The following is an 18,418-nucleotide window of genomic DNA, read 5'->3' as shown; positions in this document are numbered from 1 at the left end:
ATGTTGCATCAAGTTACAGCACCATAAGTGCCATTAACTTGATGCCTATTCTTGCTGTTAGCACTGTAAAAATTCCATTAACTTCACTGAAGAAGCTCCATAAGATTGAATTTGGCATAAGTCAGTGATGCACTGTATTTGAGAGAAATGATAAGAAATAAAGATTCTGTAATATGAAAATTCCGTGGTAGTTGAATGTTTGGAAAAGGCAGTGTTAGACCAACATACACCTTGGTCTGTGGAAAATGTGTACTATAGAATGCATTATGATTTGTGACTGGGAATTCATGGTAAATGCCATATATACACCTACCACATATTCCAATTCATCTAAAGCAGTCTAAAACGGAAGAGCACCTGGTATCCATCATTTCACTTCTTTAGTATGAATAATAAACATTAATTGTGGGGAGATTTGACTTCAGATCAGAAATGGAATTTATAATCAGTCGTAGCATATAAATGCAAACCAAGACCTCCCTAACACTCAGAACTAACACAGTACCAAATTTAAACAAGCACTTTCATGTAACTATGACATCTATCTTAGCTAGATAACAACTGATGATTGTTGAAGCAGTAACCATGCTCTTATTATAGTAAGTACCAATGAGGCGTTTCTTGTTCAGGATCGCTGTGATGTAGAACTGATAAAGCAAACTTGGGAAGTTTTAAATGTTTAAGAAAAATTGAAGATGCTTATGGTTTTCCAGAACTGGATGATGCCATTGAAATAATAAATGTGAAATTACATGTGGCTGGCCAAAATCAACAGGACTGTTCACATGCCCCATTCGATGGTGCTTAGAAAAACTGAAAACTCGTACATCATGCCACAAGAAGCTCTCTTACTGTCGTAGACACTGAACCATATAGAAAAATAATTATTAAACAACGCAAAACTCACATTGCATATGGTAATCAGCGCAGCAAGAAGACACACATAGGCAATTTCTTGTCTGTCAGTAGTAGAGCACAAGTTTGTAGTACTGTATATGAGGACAAAATGAGAAAAATTGCTTTAGAATTGACTTTAATCTTCCTCCTGTATTAAAATGTTAATGTTCACGTAATCAGTGCTAAGTGGGTAACATGCTTGCAGTAAATTTTGCTCACATCTCAAAAAAATATCTTACAGTCTCTTAGAATATCAGTTCAGCAAAAGGGAAGAATAGAAAACCATTGAGTTTTCATCAAATAGATATGAATCTTATAACATTCCTATTACAGAAAGAGTCTGATTCTGCTCCAATGGGCAGTACCTAGACTGCCTCTGGTCCCAGTGAGATCCTTTATGAAATATTTGGACTTATCTCAGGAAATATCAAACGTTTTTATAATAAATATAATTAACAGAATAGGGTACAGAAAGACTATGGGAAATAATGGAAATTTTGTTGATATTCTAACATTTTTAAGCCTGGAAAAGATCCATTTTAGTTTTCTGTACAAGAAAACTATTGGGATGACTGTTTGTCTGTCTGTCCATCCGCCCTCAGATCCTAAAAACTACTGAAGCTAGAGGGCTGCAAATTGGTATGTTGATTATCCACCCTCCAATCATCAAACATACCAAATTGCAACCCTCTAGCCTCAGTAGTTTTTATTTTATTTAAGGTTGAAGTTAGCCACGATCATGTGCCTGGCACTGCTATAGGTGCCACCACTGGCCCATGACTGAAAGTTTCATGGGCCCCAGCTAATAGTGTCATGGGCCTTGGCTGAGAGTTTCTTACAGCATTATACTCTGTACAGAAAACTTGATTGTGCCAAAGAAAGTTCAGCACATTTTTTACTTGTTTGTTTTAGAAGCCAGTCACCAGTCATGAGCACTGACTTATTTATGAAAATAAATGGGAAGGTGATCAATGCATGACTGAGGTGGTATCTGGAGTGTGATGGTATATTATATAGCATTCCCATTATGGATTTGGTATATTGTAAAGCATTCCATAAATTGACAATTTAATGCTGTTAAAGACTTCTGCCGTATAGTAGCATCATATATTTGTTTACTCTGATATAGATGGGGCTTGACAGTTGGAGATATGACATCCTTTAAGCATTGCATGAGTGTGGCTTGCTGGGAGAATTACCGCCTTTCTATCCCAGCATTTTCATCTGAGGCTTTTCCAGGTCAAAAATCTATGTTACACTTTATCTAATTAGCGATGCTAGGAAGAATGTGTTTATCGCAGTAGTGTATTTAGTGTTACTCTTTTTGGCTTTGCTTTCAGTAGTTATTCTTTTTTGTCGCTGACTTGTCAGTATACTTTGCTTTTTCATTAATAGCTTTAATGTGGAGAAACTCGAGTTTTTCCTGATCAGAATGATTAGCTATACCGTGAAGTATGGCATCAGAATCTCCACTAGCAAGACCATTGATTAGATTTAACTTTCAAGAGGAACTTTTCCTGGACTCCCCATTGGAAACATTAAAACTTAATAACTAAAATTCTTTATTTCCTGAAATTCATATCGCATCACTGTAATTTCAGAGATGGGGAAGCATAATTTTATTTTGTCAGGTAACTGACAATGTGACTGTATGGAATAAAAGGGCAGATCAGAAAACTATGTTAGCAAAAACACATTTGGTACCAGGATTGAGTATTGTTCCATATTATGATACCTTTTCTTGTATTTCAACTTTAATCCAGAGTTTGTGGTAGGAAAAATGGCATGATGTGAATCTAAACAAGATTGAAGAATTTACAGTAAACCCCCGTATTCACGGGGGATGCATACCCCCCCACCCCCGCAAATAGCTAAAATCTGCGAATACTTAAAACCCCTCTAAAAACACTTAGAACTGCCTATTTTGATAGTTTGAACACAAAAAACCCTCTAAAAATGCTTATACCTGAGTATTTTAATAGTTTTATCAAAAAAGTGCATTTAGTCATGAAAATATGATAATACAGTAATTAGTGAATATTTCTCAGTGAAAAGTACCACGAATGGGCAAATTTTTCCGCGAATAGTGAGACTGCGAATACTGGGGGTTTACTGTACTCCAAAATAACACCCTGGGTAATATGGTATCATGCCAAGGAAATATGGACATGCAATATGCCATCTTCATATTGACCATTCATGGAGGACCCTAATTACACAATGGATGGAGGAAATCAATCTTTCTTTAAGACTGCTGCAGTGTCCAGACTAATACATAATCAGTTATATTCCTTATTAATTTTCCTGTATTTCCATTTTTATTGGATGTTAATACATTGTATGTAAATACAATGCTCTTCCCTTCTCATTGTCACCTACCTGCACTTTACTACAGCTGAAAAAAGAAGAAGTGTGAAATCCAAGAATTAGAATGGTTATTTGTTCATGACACTTACCTGACAGATATATATATAGCTGTATTCTCCGAAAGGGACCGACAGAAATTCAAAAACTTACGGCACACGCAGATGGGCCAGGTGGTTAGTACCCATTCCCGCCGCTGGGAGGCGGGTATCAGGAACCATTCCCATTTTCTATTCAGATTTTCTCTGTCGCCGGTATTGTCAACACCTGTTGCCAATACCTCCGCCGTTGGATTTCGTAAACTTTTTCCACTAAGTATTCTGATTGTCTTTTGGTATTTGGACTTTGGCTTTGTGGATAGGCATACGCTTCTTTGGACTGTTTTGATTTTGGTTTTGGCTTTTCCTTGAACGAGATGTCTGGATCTAGTTCTGCTAGTTTCAGGTGTGTGTTGTTCAGGAGTGTAAGGTGAGGCTACCCGAAAGCTTGGTGAGACCCTCACACAGTATGCATGAGATGTAGAGGGCATGTCTGTATGTTGGATGATCGCTGCAAGGAGTGTGAATCGTTGCCTGATTCTGATTGGAAGGCGTACGATTCTTACGTTCGCAAGCTAGGCGTGATCGTGTAGGAGGTCTTCCTCCAGGAGTGTGTCGGTAGGTGGGAGTCAGGGTATTAATTTATCTCCTGTTAACCCTACTAATGCTTCTCCTTTCCTGTAGAGTCGCCTTCTAACCCTGTGATTGCGTCTGCGGAAGGTAATGCCCTTGCGCAGATTTTGAACTCCATTCGTACCTTGGAGTCTAAGGTGTTGGCGATCGAAAGTGCAGTGAAGTGTAGTGATCCCCCAGTGTTGTGGAGGGGCGTCAGATCGGCCCTATAATGCCTCTAGGTCTAGACCTCTGCCGAACTCCCAGGACTTAGGAATGGGCATGTCGAAAGCCGCAAGAGGGTTACGGGGACCCCACCGATCTGGCGTCCCTTCGGCAGGCCTTGTTGACGCTCTCCCAGGCTGCCAAGGATCGTGCTCGCGCACGGATCCTTAAGGATTGTTTTTCGTCCTCCGAGGCGTCCTCTCCACTTAAGGGGTCACGTTCTCGGTTGGACTCGTCCTTTCAAGAGGAGCCGCGTTGAAGAGGACGCTTCTTCTCCTCTTTCTCGTGCCTTGGACTCTTCTCCCGACTGGCTGCGAGATTTTGCCGCCGCAGAAGAGGACCAGGATTTCTTCGGAGGAGGATGTTGCTGAACGTCCCAGCCGCACCAAGAAGAGAGCCCCTGTCGCTCTTGGTAGAAGGAGGAGGACGTCTCCTTCCCCCTCTTCTTCTCATAAGAGCAGCCCTTCTCCTGAGAGGGCTTCTCTCCTTCTAAGCGTCTTATCCTAGATATGCAGCGGCAGTTAGCTTCCTTCGCTGCTAAGGAGAAGCAACCTGCCTCGTGGGCGCCTTCAAGGATTTGTCGCTGCCAGTTAAAAGATCTAAGAGGTCTCCCTCTCCTTCTCTTCGTTTGTCTCTCTCCCCTGCGGCTTCTCGTAGTCACCCTCATCGTTCTGCGGATCATCAGCTCTCCTTGCCCCGTCGTGACTCGCTGGTTGATCAGGGCGCTCCTCTTGCAGCTCGGCTTGCTGCTAGTAAGAGTTCGCGCCAAGACGCTCTTCTTGCCTCTCCTCCTGCTTTCGCTCGTTTTGACGTTGGCAGGGCGCCCACCAGGGCGCTCTCGTTTTCCCGATCCCTGCATGATGCTCTCCAGGACTCGTCAAGAAGCTCCGGCGGCTCGCTCGTCGGGACTCTCGTCAGGACGCTCGGCAGCTTGTAAGACAGGACGCTCTTCAGGACGCTCGGCTGCTTTCGAAGCAGGACGCCGTCAGGACGCTCATCAGGGCCTTCGTCAGGGCGCTCCTCAGGACGCTCATCAGGACGCTCGGCAGGACGCTCCTGTACGAGTTGTTCCTGAATTTTCTGCTGCTTCTTCCCACGAGAAGAGGTCTCTGGGACGTATTGGACCCAAAGGTCTTTGTTTCTCTCTAGCCCCGGAAGACTCTCCTGTCGCTCCTGTCGAAGAGGCGGATTTGTCTCAGGAGTCGGACTCTGCTGAACAAGAGCCCCTCTTTCGTCTTTCTCCGATTACAGGATTTTGGCTAGTATGCTTAAGGAGCTTTTCCTGATAAGTTTCAGCCTTCTGCTCCGCTTTCCCCTCCTTCCCAGTTAGCTTCTTGAAGGTGAGGAAATCGCCCGACTTCCTACAAATGAAGACTTCGTTGGCTACAAAAAAAGCTCTCAAGAGGGTCAATGCATGGATGGAAGATAGGAAGTCTCAAGGGAAATCTTCCTTCGCTCTCCCCCGTCTAGATTGTGCAGGGAAAGCGGGTATGTGGTATGAGACAGGAGAGGAAATTGGCTCTAGAGTTCCTTCTTCCTCTCAAGGTGATTTTGCGAGCCTCGTGGATGCGTCAAGGAGGTCTCTTCTTTCTTCAGCTAAGGTGTCTTGGACTCTTTCTGAAACCGACCACCATCTGAAAGGCCTCTTCAAGTCGATGGAGGTTTTTAACTTTCTGGACTGGTGCTTGGGGCCTTGGACTTAGGACTCGTAGTCCGGACTCTATTTCTCTGGGGAGCTGTCCAGTGTACTGTCGTGCATGGACAAGGCCGTCAGGGATGGCGCTGATGAACTGGCTTCTCATTTTGGTACAACCCTCCTAAAGAAGAGGGCTTTGTACTGCAATTTTCGCTGCCAAGTCAGTTTCTCCTGTTCAGAGGGCTGAGTTACTTTTGCCCCTCTTTCTAGCCATCTCTTCCCCCAGCCGCTTGTCAAGGATCTCGCCTCCAGCCTTAAGGAGAAGGCTACTCAGGATCTCCTTGCTCAATCTTCCAGGCGTCCTAGTGTCCCTTCTACGTCTTCTGCAAGGACTTCCCCGAAGAGACAGAAGCCCTTTCGTGGGAGATCTTCTCCTCTAGACCTTTTTCGCGAGGAAGAGGTCTCTCCAGGCAGGCCCCTTCTTCCCAAAGGGGCAAGAAGTGATTTTCTCACCTCCAGACACCAGTAAGAGCCAGGCTTCTCCTGTTTTCGGAAGCCTGGAAGGTAAGAGGGCGGATTCCTGGTCCCTCAATGTGATCAAAAAAGGTTACAGGATCCCGTTCTCGAAAACCCCTGTCCTCTACTCCCAGAGATCTGTCGCCTTCTTACCGACCGGAAAAGCAACAGATCCTTTTAGATCTGCTGGAAGATATGATTCAGAGAGAGCAATAGAGCGAGTCCTGGATCTGGAGTCTCAGGTTTTACAACCGTCTCTTCCTGGTTCCAAAACAGTCAGGGGGTGGAGACCAGTCCTGGACGTCAGCAGACTGAACAACTTTGTCGTCAGGAGAAGTTCAAAATGGAGACGCCTCAGTCGGTTATCAATGCACTGCGACCAGGCGATTGGATGGTCTCTCTCGACCTTCAGGACAGCGTATTTCATGTCCCCATTCATCCTCAATCGAGAAAGTTTTTGAGGTTTGTCCTGAAGGGAAGAGTGTACCAATTCAGAGCTCTCTGTTTCGGTCTGAGTACAGCTCCTATGGTTTTCACAGTCCTGATGAGGAACGTTGCCGGTGGCTTCATCTTGCGGAGTAAGGATATGTCGCTCTATCTAGACGACTGGCTCATCAGAGCCACGTCGAAACAAAGGTGTCTGGAGGACTTGCATTCGACTTTGGAACTGACGAAGTCCCTGGGACTTCTTGTGAATTTAGAGAAGTCTCATCTGATCCCCTCTCAGTCCATTCTTTATCTGGGATTCGGATGGATTCAGCGGGTTTTCGAGCCTTTCCATCCCAGGACCGTCAGCAGCACTGCTTAGTAAAAGTTTCAGCCTTCCTGGGGAAAGAAACATGCTCAGTGAGGAATGGATGAGTCTGCTGGGGACCATTTCATCACTGGAGAAGTTTGTTTCCCTGGGGAGGTTGCATCTCAGACCCCTACAGTTCTTTCTTGCAGACAACTGGAAGAACAAGGAGGACTTAGACGAGTCTCTCAGGATCTCTCTCTCCGTCAGGACCATCTTCGGTGGTGGCTCGATCCTGTAAAGTTGGCAGGAGGGTCTCTCTCTATCTTCAGAGCCCCCGACCTAGTGTTGTTTTCCGACGCGTCCATGTCGGGATGGGAGCAACACTAGGGGGGAGGAAGTGTCAGGCACCTGGGAAGGGGAACAGGTGTCCTGGCACATAAATCTCAAAGAACTGAAAGCGATTTTTCTGGCTCTTCAGTTCTTCCAGGATCAAGTTGCAGGTCGGGTGATTCAAGTCAACTCCGACAACACCGCAGCCCTGGCGTACCTCAAGAAACAGGGAGGTACTCATTCCCGGTCCCTGTTCCTGATCGCCAAGGAGATCCTGCTTTGGGCACATTCTCACCAGGTGGCGCTTCTCACTCGTTTTGTTGCAGGGGTCGAGAATGTTCGTGCCGACCTTCTCAGTCGACAACATCAGCTGCTGCCTACAGAATGGACTCTGAACGCAGAAGTGTGTCAGGATCTTTGGAAACTTTGGGGACGTCCCCTAGTGGACGTTTTTCGCGACTTCAAGGACCACAAGGCTGCCTTTGCTGCTCTCCTGTTCTCGACCCAGGAGCCCTTGCAATAGACGCCTTTCTCTGGGACTGGAAAGGTCTAGATCTGTACGCCTTTCCCCATTCAAGATTCTGGGGAAGTCGTCAGAAAGTTTGTAACCTCAGAAGGGATGAGAATGACTTTAATCGCTCCTTTTTGGCCTTCAGCAGAATGGTTCCCAGAGGTCATGTCTCTCGTGGTAGACTATCCAAGAACGCTTCCTTTGAGAACAGATCTTCTCAAACAACCCCACTTCGAGAGGTACCACAAAAACCTTCCCGCTCTGAGTCTAACTGCATACAGACTATCGAAGTTGCTCAGGCGAGAGGTTTCTAGACCAGTGGCTAAGGCGATCGCTAACGCCAGGAGAGCCTCTTCCAGTGCAGTGTACCAGTCCAAGTGGATCATTTTCAGGAGGTGGTGTAAACTTAAGGGAATTTCCTCCACCCGACCTCTCTTTCCCAGATAGCAGACTTCCTTTTATATCTGAGAAAGGATTTGAACCTGGCAGTCCCGACCATCAAAGGCTATAGGAGTATGCTGTCAACGGTCTTCAGGCATAGAGGCCTGAACTTATCGGACAATAAAGACCTTCATGATCTTCTTAGGTCTTTTGAGACGTCTAAGGTAGCCTCCCTAAGTTACCTTCATGGAATTTAGATATAGTTCTAAAATTCCTGATGTCGAAGAGGTTTGAACCTTTAAATTCTGCTTCCTTCAGAGATGTAACAAAGCTATTTTCCTAACTGCTCTGGCGACGAGAAGAGAGTTAGTGAACTTCAAGCGTTCAGCAAGATTATAGGTTTCAGAGGCCCTGATGCTGTCTGTTCTCTGAGCCCTATTTTTTCTTGCTAAGAATGAGAACCCGTCTACCCCTTGGCCCAGGTCCTTTGAGATCAGTGGGGCTTGACGGACATCACTGGACAAGAACCTGAGAGAACCCTATGTCCTGTCAGGGCTCTAAAATTTTATTTGCAGAGGACCCAGAATTGTAGAGGGTCCTTCTAGCAATCTCTGGTGCTCCGTTAAGAGGCCTGAGTTACCTCTCTCGAAAAATGCCTGGCGTTCTTTCTCTGAAGCACCATCATAGACGCCCATTCCAGTGTGCTAGGCGAAGACTTGAGAACTTTGAAGGTTAAGGCTCACGAAGTGAGAGCCATTGCTACCTCAGTGGCCTTCCAGAAAAACCAGTCTCTCAATGACATTCTGGGTGCCACTTTTGGCGAAGCAATTCGGTCTTTGCTTCTCATTATCTCACAGAAGTGAAGACGTCCTATGAGAATTGCTGTGCGCTGGGGCCTTACGTTTCGCAAATACGATCTTGGGAACAGAAAGCGACTCTCATCCTCTCCTTTAGTTTTGTTTTGGTGTGTTTTTAATATTTTTGTGTTGTTTTTATGGTCGTTGGGTCTCCACCAGTGGTGGTCGCCCCAGTCCTTAGTTTATGTTAATCTTTTTAACGTAACTAGGCTTGGTCAGGTGGTTGTTAGTTTGTCGCTTACCCTCATAGTAAGGTCATATGGTCTAGTCACATTGTGGTCTCGCCCCCGTTGACAGATCATCTAGATTCCACCAGCTCTATAGGTCTCTACCTCGCTGGAGTTTTCTAGTAAAGCAGAAGCAGGCTTGGGTGACAGTAATCACGAAGTCAGCAATGCTAACAGGTAAGGAACCAAGGCGTCAATCGCCTACATAGTTTTGTTTCCTAAATCCTATTCTGTCTCTTCCCACCTCCAATGGTGGGATTCAGCTATATATATATCTGTCAGGTAAGTGTCATGAACAAAAATGATATTTTATGATAAAATAAAGTTTGTTCATACTTACCTGGCAGATATATATAATCATAGTACCCGCCCTCCTCCTCAGGAGACAGTAGTTCTAGTTTCTAGAAAATCTGAATAGAAAATGGGAATGGTTCCTGATACCCGCCTCCCAGCGGCGGGAATGGGTACTAACCACCTGGCCCATCTGCGTGTGCCGTAAGTTTTTGAATTTCTGTCGGTCCCTTTCGGAGAATACAGCTATATATATATCTGCCAGGTAAGTATGAACAAACTTTATTTTATCATAAAAATATCATTTTTATGAATTTCCATCAAGCCAACCGATGAAGATTGTCAGGACATGCCGTATCCCCATCATACTGTGTATAACTCATCATCTAAGCTGCATTTCAAATATTGTGCTTTTAAACAAATAAAAAATTTTATCCTGTTTAGGTACAAATTAAATGTATTTTTAGATGTTTTTCTTTAGGATCTTCTGTAATGGCAGGCCAAGATTTAACTTTTTTGAGTGGGGACAAAGGGAACTATTCCTTGTAATGAAATATTTTATGAGCACAATCTTCTAGCTACCAGTACTCATTACTCTGTTGGGTTCTATCCATATCTTATTTACAGATGCTTGCATTGACCCTATTAATGGTTGTGTATGGAAATAAAATTAAATTATTAAAAGCAAAATTAATTTTTTTAACTCATTATCTATGCAAAGTTTTTTATTACTGTATTCTTTTTTTATCTATGCAAAGTTCTTTTTTTATGTAGTGTTTGTGTTCACAGGTGTAAAGATGGGCTATGTAAAAGTGATGTTTGAATAGAAGAAGAATTGTATTTAAGAAATAACATATTTCAGAATTTGAATGTCAGTTATGGTCAGTAAGACATGAGGTTTGATGTAATTATATTGCAGTATTAATAATGTCGGTGATTTTAATCACTCCAAATTTATAGATGAAAGTAACATCCAAAAGTTTATTTTCTTTGTATATCAATGTCTTACTAGTGAGCCAAGTACTCCAGACCTTAAGCCCACCATCTCTAAATCCTCCTACATTTTCTTATTAATCCTCAGTCAGTAGTAATGTAATAATTCATCCCATTTGGTTTTTGCTGGTATGCAAAAAATGGGAAAACACTCTCATGCTTTTGTAGTAAAGCTAATTGTCATAATAGTTAAATTTTAATACAGTAATTCTATAAATATGAATTATTTCCCAAACATTTGTGAATGTGCATTATAGTTATTTGTATATACTCTACCCAGGTATATTGTAAATCTATAAGTGATAATAATAATAGTAATAATAATAAAAAAATTGTTATTATTATTATTATTATTATTATATTATTATTTATATCACTAAATGTAGCCCTTAAATGAGTGTGAATAATGAGTTATACCATTAATTTCAGGTTCAAGAAGAGAAAGCAAGAGCACATGTGCAAAATATGCTGGACACAGTTAAATTAATGCAGAAAAAGCTTCTTTCTATTGTTTTTCCTGGTGAAGCCCCTGTAACAGTTAACACCGAAGATGGACTATCTATGACTCTTGTAATGTGAGTATGAGGATTACTTTAACTCTTGGAAATAACCATAGGAGTTCAAGGAGCAATATAACCAGTAATTCATATTAGAAGTTAATACTAACCTTGCCAAATTAGGGACCCTTCCTGAAAGTGCTTTGTGTCATGAAGTTCGGAGAGTACCTCATACCATCACAGAACTGAACACATATATAGCTCATGTGTTTCTGATGGCTAGGCACTTCAAGCCATTTTACAATGATTGTTTGGTCTCCATGACTGTATGTCACTAACTAGTTGAATGTCCCTATTGTGGAGATTTCAGAAGAAATTTCCCTTCAGTATTGAGATACTGGGCTTATTGCCTTATCTCCATTATGCTTGGAGAGAATGTGAGATTTCACTCTAGTGGTTTTTTCAAGTTTATAAAGTGAGTTAGACTCCTTCACAAAAGATAACGTTTTTATGATAGCAGAGTACAAGTTTTTTTGTATACAGTACTGTATTTAGAACTTGGCTTTGTGTTTTTATTAATTTTCTTCGTATCACTTTCTTAGATTTTCTTTATAATTCCATTTTATATCTTTTATGAAGTGTCACTACATGAGGTGGTGTTATGAGTGAATGTACGCTTGTAAAAGATTTCCTAAAAATTTTGAATTATGAGCCTTATTTTCGGGCATCAATGATCTGTGTTGTTTGACACTAGAAAATTTATTTCCAAACCAAATTAGTCAATCTTTTCATCTTTTCCTTTGAAGTTACTTCTCATCTTTTGACTCCATTGACCTTTTGTCTTCCTTGACCATTCAGTCCTTGCAGTGCTATTGGATCAAACCTTTGAATGTAGAGAGTGAAACAGAATGGGGGCTGCTGAACAAGGGGTGCCAAACAAGGGGTGCCAAACCCATTTTTGGATGCCTCCCTGAAGGATGCTTGTCCAATAAGTGCAGGCAAAGAAGGCCATCTCTGTACCAGTGAGAAAAGGGTAGCATTTAGTTCAGCACAGAGAGTACTATATCAAAAGTTATTAGCTAGCTTGGCTCTGTGCACAGCTAAGCATTATGTCTGACAGCCACATCAAAAGAGTGCCACTTGTGAAGCAATGCCTTGGTATCTCTCCACTTGGTTAATACAGATGAAAGTAAGGTGCTTGTCATTACCTTGTGGAAGTGGGACGAATAATGGAAAGGCACTGGATAGCCATTAAGTATGCCCCAACAGTGGACAACTCCACCAACTTCATAACTTACAGCCTATCTGGAAAATGGTTTTGGACAATGCCCTAATGACTCCGTGGCATAGAATAGCTAAGGAACATATCCATTTACCTAAATCAAGAGGTAGTCAAACAAGCATTGTTCTAGTTCTGGTTAGCTTATGATTCCTACAGTAATAATTCCTGACAGGTGGGATGCATCAGTCTGTGAGAGGCATCTCCCAAAGGATGCCTGGGGGTAGAATTCCTATGAACATTGAGACTTCATAGTATCCCATGGCCTTCCCAAAATCCTTATCTCCAGTTTGCAAGTGGGACAAAATTTGATCAGTGTTTCCCTTCTGCTCGTATATTATATGTTCAATTAATGCTTTTTCCATGTACAAGGCAACCAATTCCAAAGAAAAGAAAACGACAGCTTTAGTTTGCTTAGGTCAAGCATGTCTGCTTATTATTAAAAAATTCTTCTAAAATACGATATCCAATGACAAGCTATGGCATCACAGATATTTGCACTTTTGCAGAAGTGACCAACTAAACTAATTAACACTGAAATTTGTAGGTACTGTAGTTGTTTTTCGTCATATGTAACTTTTTGTAATATTTTTTATTTGAGATTTGCAAAACCATTTTTTAGATATTTATGTACCGTACAACTAGCTGTGCAGATTCTTGAGAGTGGGGTTTTGGGAGGGAAAATCAGCTGATGAAAGAAAGAATGATGGGAAATTAAAAAAAACAATGGCTATATCCTCTCTTGTTGATGGTTGTTGATATATATATATTCAAAAACCAGTATAGGCAAAGTATTTCTGAGTTTTCTTTTTCTCTAAATTTTGAATAAGTTATGGCATATTTCACAATACCTTTTTTTCATAGTATTGCATTCTTTACAAATGGTACTCTTGATGGTGGTTGCTGATGTTAAGCTTAACAGTACTCTACCTGTAAATGTTTCTAAATAGGCTCTTTTTTTATGTTTCTAGTCTACTGAAAATGGAACTCTTACAGTATTATTAACCTAAAAGTATCCGTAAGAAGTCTGTACTGTATATTGTATATTGATAATAAGATTCTTTGTCGTTATATTCCCCCTTACAACCATTAATTTCTGTTTTGTTATTTATTTTAAAGTGCTTGCATGACATGCTATACCATATCATAACATCTTATATGTTAAAAGCTTATATATTAGCCATCACTATAATTGTAGCCTTGTTTTGATGTAATTCGTGTGCTGGTAACAAAATATGCATTTCTTTCACATTTATTGCTCATTCATTAACTTGCATTTTATTTCCGTCTGCTTTTGCTAATACTGTAACTTTAGAAGTGCATTTATTTTCATATAACATATCACAGTATGTAATGTTAAAAGCTTATATTATATTACCTAATACTTTGGAGAGGTTTTAAATAATTTTGTCCAGGGTAATAAAATTCTCATTTCTTCCTTGGTTATCAATACAGAATATTTTGTATTTCTTTTGTTATTGTTTTGTAAGTGCATATGAGTATATTTCAAGTAATAGCCTATAAATGTATTTGATATGTTAAAAGCTTGTGTAATACTTACTTTGATGCATGATATGTAGCCATGTGCTCTAGTGCATAGCATAGCGTATCGTAACTGTTGATTGCCAAGAAAATAAGGACTAACTGAATTTGGCGTATATGATTTGATGATGATTTTTTTTTTTTTTGGTGGTTGGGGGAGTTCTTGTCAAATATTACACTAAATCAAATATTAAGGTTATATATGGTACAAGGTACTTTAAAGGGATGATAGTTAGGTACTGCAAGGAGGTAATTCCTCTGTAACTTGGAATTTTCACGTATCAAGGACTCCTCAAGTCCCAATGACGTCGGATAAATGAGTGTGTCATGCTTTGATGATGTACAAAAATGGTTTTACCTGTAGTATCACAAAAAGTAATTTGAATTTATTTTGAATATTATCAGTTAAAAAAACTTTTTAGACATATATTGAGTCACTCGCAAATTAAAATATCGTTCATGCCTGAAAATATGATATATAGTATAATAGAGAAAATTAACAGGACAATTAAAAAATTTTCAGGTCTGCAGTGTAAATGTGCATTTTGCCGGGAATGAAACCTAAAAGTTTTGCGTCACACAGGGGAGCCTATTTATCTTATCATGTGTTAGTTGGCATCAAATAGCTTGTATAAATATTTTATTGCTTCTTTGAAAAATGACTGTTCCACATATTAAATAACGCTAACTTTTACTGTAATTCACCTCCATGAGTTCCACGTAAGATAATTCACTGACTGAAATTTTAGGTAAGGCACTTCTATTTTTATTTTGTTTTAAATGAAGATAGCGTTATTGTCAGTGTATGTGTATGTCCTTTCATGGGTTGAAATATGTTTTGAAGGCTGCATTTACTGTATATGTTTTTGCACTTATGATCTATTTTGTACTGGAATGGAACATGCCAAAACACTTTCAGTACTTAATTTAAATGGCTCTAAGAACCATTTCATAATTTATAGAATTTTCTGCAACAAATGGTGATGTATAAGATATTGGTGAGTCAGTCCCAGCAGGTTAATGTTTTTATTAGATATTTTATACAGTTATTTTCATTGTTAGTACCCTTTTGCTTTCAAAACGGTAAGAGAACAATTTTGACATGGTTTTATTTTCCTGTTATCTAGGATGAAAGCGACAGACCTTTTTGGATATGAGTTGTGGCAAGGTGGAGGATTGTACAAATTTCCTGACATATGTGATATACTGAAAGAAGAAAAGATATCTCCAGGAAATTGTTCCTCTACAGAATCTGGCAATTTTACTGTGGGCATCCAAGCAGTTGCATGGCCTACAATTTTACAGGTAAGAGAACCCTGGCCAATAGTATTGAATAGATTATTAATGTTAATTCCAAACCACGTTAATATCTTGTCCTCTTAATTGCTTTTTTTTTCGAGGCGAGTGCTGCTGATACCCCCTTCCAATGATTTCCGTTTATAACAGGCTAACCGGCAAACTGAAATGAATCAGTGCCATGTTAGTAGGGATGAGAACATATGAACTCCTGTCAACAAAATAATCCTCAGAGCATGATTTCGGAATATAGAAACGGAACATTTTAAACTATATTTTTTCTCATAATAAAAATTGTACCATCTAATTAACTTCATATTTGGGGGATTTTTCTTTGAAATATGAGTTACAATATGTGTGGTAACTGTTTGAAAAAATTTTTGCATAATAATTTTGTAATGTATGGAGGTGAATCCTTTTTGGAACACAAAGCTTTTATGTCCACAAGTTTGATGTTCCTCGAATGCCTTGAAGCAACATTGAGCACTAACATCAGATGAATCACACAAAAAGATACATATATACCTGTGCACATGCATATTTCCACACATGTTTGTATTCCTCAATATCATTCCTGTTTACTTGAATGAATTTTTTTTATTGTAAGCGTCAAGGCAACTGGCCTATCCATCCCAGGCTTCATGTCTGGTCTTACACATAAAAACAACCACATAATGGCTTGATATGAGAGACAGTGAAAACTACTGTATGTTAATTATGCCAACAGCCTGTAAATATTTAAAGTATTACTGTTAGGTAATGAAATAATACACAGTAAGTAAACTTTACATTGATAATTTATGTTTTAAATAAAGAAATCCATTTCTTTTTTGGTTTTAAATACTCTGATTTGGAATATCGACAGTTTAGAGAAATAAAAGTATTAGGTAACAACATCAGGTTATTCAGTACCAACAGTGCTTCTTACATCTGTCTTAAAAACAATTATGATGAATTGTCAAGATCTGGTGTATGAAAAGAATGTAGAATTTTTAAAGAATTGAAGGTACCGCCATTCCATCTCTAAAATATTTTTAGCCATTTGCATAAGTTTTGGAGAACTCTAGTTTTGGCAGGATATTACATAGATCCAAATTAATCAAGATGCACTCCTAAACTACAGGGTTGGATGCAGCACCCATGGCAGTTGTGTGTGCTAGAACCATAGAGCCAGTACTGTGCTGTAGAGATGAAGCACTTTGGCAGAACACTGTCTTTTGCCATCTTGTTTTTTTATTTAAAGAATATATTATTTGATTACAGATAAGTTAATTATATTATTGTTCTGATGTCTATTGTTGATGAATTAACGAATGTTTCGTTGTAATCTGTATATATCGCAAATGTTGGAGAGCATCTTATGAATAAACATATGACAGAAAAGGCTAGCAAAGTAATGTCTTTTGATTCTAAGGCTTTGGAACAATACATGGAGAGAATTGTTAAATAAGGACTACTTTTATAGTTTGCTGTCCAAGAGATTTGGGAATTTACCTCAGAATTATATTAGTCAGTACTAGAATTCAATTCAATGAAAAACTTTTGGGTTACAATGACCGTAAAATGGTCTAGGGCAGCTATGAAGAGCAGAACAAATATAATTTTTTCTCCCATACCCCTAATATTATGGAATGTTCTAGGTCTATAAAAACAATTTAAGCAAATTTGGTGTTTATACATAATAGTAACATATATTTCCTTTTTGTTAATATATATTCAAACAGTAAATATTCATGGTTCATCTTAGTTTGTCCATTGGTAAGTTTACCTGATATTAATTTCTTGCTTAACATAAATAATTACCTCTTGTTAATAGTTATACCAGGTCAGTAGTAATAATGTACAGGCAGTCCCCGGTTTACGACGGTTCCGGCTTACGACGTTCCGAGGTTACGACGCTTTTCAAATATATTCATCAGAAATTATTTCCGGCTTACGACGCATGTTCGGGGTTACGACGCGTCGTCACGCTGATCCGACGGAAGAAATATGGCCCCAAAACGGCAGAATAATCATAATTTGAAGGTTTTTTTAATGTAAAACTCAATAATAATGCAGTTTACGTCGTTTTCAATGCACCCAGAGCATTATAAGTAAGGTTTTCTTATGATTTTTGACGATTTTCGACGATTTTCTGGCTTACGACGATTTTCGGGTTACGACGCGGCGCAAGAACGGAACCCCCGTCGTAAACCGGTGACCGCCTGTATTCTTTTTGGTGACTTCTTAATGGCAAGATGCTGTTAAGTATTATACAGCAGGCTATATTGCTATGGTGCCTTAAAGAGATGAAGTGTAATATGCAACCAGTGCTGAAATAATAAGGTTCATGAATAGCTGTACATTTCAATAACTTGAAACATATCTTAATGTTCACCTTATATAAGTTACATGTATCAAATATTGTACTGCACACACTTGTTTATCTTTTGACAAAATGTTTTGGGATGAAATTAAATAAGTAGTTACTTTAATTGCTTTTTCGCAGTCTTTTGGAAAAGGTGCAAAGGATAAGTTAGATCGAACCACCAAGACAATGCAGCTGAGTTTACTAGAGAGAATATCAGCAGTAGATGTGAGAATGATTCCAGTGGAGGATTTGGAGCCTGGGAGCGAAATAATTATTTATATTCCTCGTGGATCAAGAAAAAAATCCCAAACACAGTTGCTCGGTAAGTTGTGTAATGTGGAAAGTATTCCTTAAAAAATAGTGGAAGCATTTAAGAGGCAGTAATTTTGTTGTTTCATAAAATAAGTACTTCCGTTGAACACTACAGTATTTGATTTTGAAAGTAATTTGTAATCGCAGTTCATTTAACCATATCTAATTTTGAAGTTAAAATGAATTTTATGGTGATCTTGACATTAGCATTAGTGCAAATTTTACACTATGCTATATGTATAGTAGCTGAATGATTAAGTTACTAAAATAAACAAAAATCAAGTTTGTTTAACAGACATATTTTGTTAGACATATTTTTTTTACAAATCGTTCGTGGTCATGAAATTGCCATAGACACTTTCCGTATTCCTATAGTATATTAAAGAAAGTGGCAGCAGCTGGTTGTACTGCTCAAGCGTGGGCAGGATATACTGTGTATATACTCACACACCATCTGGCATCTGTTCATTTGTGTATGCTTCACTGCATCATCATTTCCCAGCACATTCTCAGAAGATTATCTTTGAG

General features: G+C 39.6%; 1 protein-coding gene across 1 annotated transcript in view; it reads left to right on the top strand.

The window, feature by feature from the left end:
- The window catches only part of LOC136852501 (polycystin-1-like protein 2), a 142,348-nt gene that overhangs the window by 45,439 nt on the left and 78,491 nt on the right, over window positions 1-18,418 (top strand). The window contains exons 13-15 of the mRNA XM_067127175.1: window positions 11,044-11,189; window positions 15,060-15,237; window positions 17,717-17,900. Of these exons, the coding sequence (XP_066983276.1) occupies window positions 11,044-11,189; window positions 15,060-15,237; window positions 17,717-17,900 (508 nt within the window). The remainder of the gene's footprint in view (window positions 1-11,043; window positions 11,190-15,059; window positions 15,238-17,716; window positions 17,901-18,418) is intronic.

This window comes from Macrobrachium rosenbergii, chromosome 25 (genome assembly GCF_040412425.1).
Source record: "Macrobrachium rosenbergii isolate ZJJX-2024 chromosome 25, ASM4041242v1, whole genome shotgun sequence".
Classification (NCBI taxonomy): Eukaryota; Metazoa; Arthropoda; class Malacostraca; order Decapoda; family Palaemonidae; genus Macrobrachium; species Macrobrachium rosenbergii.
This window is presented reverse-complemented; position numbering and strand designations above follow the sequence as displayed.